The sequence below is a fragment of the Oncorhynchus mykiss genome, chromosome 24 (assembly GCF_057628025.1).
Source record: "Oncorhynchus mykiss isolate SJ-2025 chromosome 24, ASM5762802v1, whole genome shotgun sequence".
Classification (NCBI taxonomy): Eukaryota; Metazoa; Chordata; class Actinopteri; order Salmoniformes; family Salmonidae; genus Oncorhynchus; species Oncorhynchus mykiss.
In genome coordinates this window covers 43,890,001-43,895,000 of record NC_143045.1, presented here as the reverse complement: position 1 = coordinate 43,895,000, position 5,000 = coordinate 43,890,001, and the positions used below count along the sequence as shown (strand labels likewise).

Here is a 5,000-nt window from a genome sequence, read left to right as displayed (position 1 = left end):
ACACCTCCAAGGCTAGGGTAAACAGAAGAGTGGCCACAACACCTCCTAGGCTAGGGTAAACAGAAGAGTGGCCACAACACCTCCTAGGCTAGGGTAAACAGAAGAGTGGCCACAACACCTCCTAGGCTAGGGTAAACAGAAGAGTGGACACAACACCTCCTAGGCTAGGGTAAACAAAAGAGTGGCCACAACACCTCCTAGGCTAGGGTAAACAGAAGAGTGGCCACAACACCTCCTAGGCTAGGGTAAACAAAAGAGTGGCCACAATATCTCCAAGGCAAGGATAAACAGAAGAGTGGCCACAACACCTCCAAGGCTAGGGTAAACAAAAGAGTGGCCACAACACCTCCAAGGCTAGGGTAAACAGAAGAGTGGCCACAACACCTCCAAGGCTAGGGTAAACAGAAGAGTGGCCACAACACCTCCTAGGCTAGGGTAAACAGAAGAGTGGCCACAACACCTCCTAGGCTAGGGTAAACAGAAGAGTGGCCACAACACCTCCAAGGCTACCTTCAGAAGTCACATAATTTGTTAAATAAAGTCCACCTGTGTGCAATCTAAGTGTCACATGATCTCAGTAAATATACACCTGTTCTGAAAGGCCCCAGAGTCTGTAACACCACTAAGCAAGGGGCACCACCAAGCGGCACCATGAAGACCAAGGAGCTCTCCAAACAGGTCAGGGACAAAGTTGTGGAGAAGTACAGATCAGGGATGGGTTATAAAAGAATATCTGAAACTTTGAACATTCCACGGAGCACAGTTAAATCCATTATTAAAAAAAGGAAAGAATATGGCACCACAACAAACCTGCCAAGAGAGGGCCGCCCAACAAGACTCATGAACCAGGCAAGGAGGTAATTAATCAGAGAGGCAACAAAGAGCCCAAAGATAACCCTGAAGGAGCTGCAAAGCTCCACAGCGGAGATTGGAGTATCTGTCCATAGGACCACTGTAAGTCGTACACTCCACAGAGCTGGGCTTTACGGAAGGTGGCCAGAAACAAATAAGCGAACTCGTTTGGTGTTCGCCAAAAGGCATGTGGGAGACTCCTCAAACATATGGAAGAAGGTACTCTGGTCAGATGAGACTAAAATTGAGCTATTTGGCCATCAAGGAAAATGCTATGTCTGGCACAAACCCAACACCTCTCATCACCCCGAGAATATCATCCCCACAGTGAAGCGTGGTGGCAGCATCATGGTCTGGGAATGTTTTTCATTGGCAGGGACTGAGAAACTGGTCAGAATTGTAGGAATGATGGATGGCGCTAAATACAGGGAATTCTTGAGGGAAACCTGTTTCTGTCTTCCAGAGATTTGAGACTGGGACGGAGGTTCACCTTCCAGCAGGACAATGACCCTAAGCATACTGCTAAAGCAACACTTGAGTGGTTTAAGGGGAAAATTTCTTGGAACAGCCTAGTCAAAGCCCAGACCTCAATCCAATTGAGAATCTGTGGTATGACTTAAATATTGCTGTACACCAGCAGAACCCATCCAACTTGAAGGAGCTGGAGCAGTTTTGCCTTGAAGAATGGGCAGAAATCCCAGTGGCTGGAAGTGCCAAGCTTACAGAGACAAACCCTAAGAGACTTGCAGCTGTAATTGCTGCAAAAGGTGTCTCTACAAAGTATTGACTTTGAGGGCGTGAATAGTTATGCACGCTCAAGTTCTCTGTTCTTTTTTTACTTGTTTATTTCACAATAAAAATATTTTGCATCTTCAAAGTGGTAGGCATGATGTGTAAAAAACCACTAAACTACTGTATATACACCAATAGAGCACTCATTCCTAAATCAGCACACTTTTGATCATTTCTTGAAGTACAAAACACTTTAGAAGAAGAGGAATAAAGCCTTAACTTAATGAAGGTTGACTGTATTATCAGTACTTACCACAGAGTAGGAGCGCTTGGCTGAGACAGAGCACAGTGCAGAGAACCCTTAGACCACCAGCCATAGTGACCACTCAGCCCAGCTGATCGCCTGCCACCCAGCACCCACACCAAAACACACACACACACAACAACAACACACACACACACACACACCCGACACACACACACACACCTGACGTCTGGTCAGCACACCTGCAACACACAGAGATAGACAGACAACAGAACAACATTAGAACAGGAGCACAGCACTATTCAGCCGAGATGCATAGGGTTTAGGTCTAGGTAGAGACATCACCACATATCATCTCTGTCCAGGTACAGACATCACCACATATCATCTCTGTCCAGGTACAGACATCACCACATATCATCTCTGTCCAGGTACAGACATCACCACATATCATCTCTGTCCAGGTACAGACATCACCACATATCATCTCTCTCTAGGTACAGACATCACACATATCATCTCTGTCTAGGTACAGACATCACCACATATCATCTCTGTCCAGGTACAGACATCACCACATATCATCTCTCTCTAGGTACAGACATCACCACATATCATCTCTCTCTAGGTACAGACATCACCACATATCATCTCTCTCTAGGTACAGACATCACCACATATCATCTCTGTCTAGGTACAGACATCACCACATATCATCTCTCTTCTAGGTACAGACATCACCACATATCATTCTCTCTCTCTCTCTAGGTACAGACATCACCACATATCATTCTCTCTCTCTAGGTACAGACATCACCACATATCATCTCTCTATCCAGGTACAGACATCACCATATCATCTCTCTATCCAGGTACAGACATCACCACATATCATTCTCTCTCTCTCTAGGTACAGACATCACCACATATCATTCTCTCTCTAGGTACAGACATCACCACATATCATTCTCTCTCTCTAGGTACAGACATCACCACATATCATTCTCTCTCTCTAGGTACAGACATCACCACATATCATTCTCTCTCTCTAGGTACAGACATCACCACATATCATTCTCTCTCTCTAGGTACAGACATCACCACATATCATTCTCTCTCTAGGTACAGACATCACCACATATCATTCTCTCTCTCTCTCTCTAGGTACAGACATCACCACATATCATTCTCTCTCTCTAGGTACAGACATCACCACATATCATCTCTGTCTAGGTACAGACATCACCACATATCATCTCTCTATCAGGTACAGACATCACCACATATCATTCTCTCTCTCTCTAGGTACAGACATCACCACATATCATTCTCTCTCTCTCTAGGTACAGACATCACCACATATCATTATCTCTCTCTAGGTACAGACATCACCACATATCATTCTCTCTCTAGGTACAGACATCACCACATATCATTCTCTCTCTCTCTAGGTACAGACATCACCACATATCATTCTCTCTCTCTAGGTACAGACATCACCACATATCATTCTCTCTCTCTCTAGGTACAGACATCACCACATATCATCTCTCTCTCTAGGTACAGACATCACCACATATCATTCTCTTTCTCTAGGTACAGACATCACCACATATCATTCTCTCTCTAGGTACAGACATCACCACATATCATTCTCTCTCTCTAGGTACAGACATCACCACATATCATTCTCTCTCTAGGTACAGACATCACCACATATCATTCTCTCTCTAGGTACAGACATCACCACATATCATTCTCTCTCTAGGTACAGACCTCACCACATATCATTCTCTCTCTCTAGGTACAGACATCACCACATATCATTCTCTCTCTCTAGGTACAGACATCACCACATATCAGTCTCTCTCTAGGTACAGACATCACCACATATCATTCTCTCTCTAGGTACAGACATCACCACATATCATTCTCTCTCTAGGTGTACAGACATCACCACATATCATTCTCTCTCTTAGTCAGACATCACCACATATCATTCTCTCTCTCTCTAGGTACAGACAAGATGAGATAATGCAGAATGAGACATGTAACCAGCCAAACAGTCTCAAACGATGTATACTTTATATATAGGGAATAGGCTGCAGTTTTAACCAGTCAGTAACTAGTGAAATAAGTTCCCCCTGTCCTGTCTCATCTCATCTCCCTCCTTGCCCAGCCCAGTGGAAAAAAAAACTCTATTAAGCCCTGTGATTAATCCCAAACACCATTCCTCCTGATCGTCATGACATATTCTCTTTACACACCCCTTGATCTCACACACTCCTGGCCTCTTACCCCCCCCCCCCCCCCCCACCCCCTCCCCCCGAATGAACGAGTACTGAAGAGATTTTCCTCTCTGCTCTCAATATCTCTAGTCACACAGGACTAACTCCTCTAAGACTGACTGTAGCTTGAAGACATACACACACTAACACTCCCAGGTTCACTGTTGCCTGAAGCTGTGGTCCAGACACACAGAGAAATCTACCAAAAATTGATTAAATAATAATTAAAAAAGAATAAATTACTTTTAGACAACTTCCTGGACAAAATGTTCCACTGTAACAGTGAAGGTGTAAACTTGGCAGTAGAAAACCTGAACAGTATATTTGACTTCTCAGATTCCTTATCAAATCTAACAATGTCCAGCAGGCAACCAAAGAAATTAACAACATCGACAAATGGTTTGATGAAGAATCCAAAAACCTAAGAAACAAATTGAGACATGATTCTGCAGACAAAAACATAGAGACCCAGAAAACCTGCATCTACGCCTTCACTATGGCGAATCACTAAAACAATACAAATGCACTACGGAAAAAGAAGGAACAGCACGTCAGAAATCAGCTCAATGTAATTGAAGAATCCATAGAATCTAACCATTTCTGGGAACATGGGAAAACACTAAACAAACAACACACCAAATAATTATCTATCCAAAATGGAGATGTGTGGGTAAACCACTTCCCCAATCTTTCTGGCTCTACAACAAAAAACAAGAAACATCTAAAACATACACATGATCAAATACAAAAATCTCAGAATCAACTATTAAAGACGACCAGAACCCACTGGATTCTCCAATTACATTGATTGAACTACAGGACAAAATACAAACCCTCCAACCCAAAAAGGCTTGTGGTGTTGA

General features: G+C 43.5%; 1 protein-coding gene across 2 annotated transcripts in view; it reads right to left on the bottom strand.

The window, feature by feature from the left end:
* Positions 1 to 5,000, bottom strand: part of cdon (cell adhesion associated, oncogene regulated) — a 141,306-nt gene that overhangs the window by 86,337 nt on the left and 49,969 nt on the right. For both annotated transcript variants that reach the window (XM_036961315.2, XM_036961316.2), the window contains exon 2: positions 1,898 to 2,091. In XM_036961315.2, coding sequence (XP_036817210.2) covers positions 1,898 to 1,961 — 64 coding nt within the window. In that variant the 5' untranslated portion in view covers positions 1,962 to 2,091. The remainder of the gene's footprint in view (positions 1 to 1,897; positions 2,092 to 5,000) is intronic.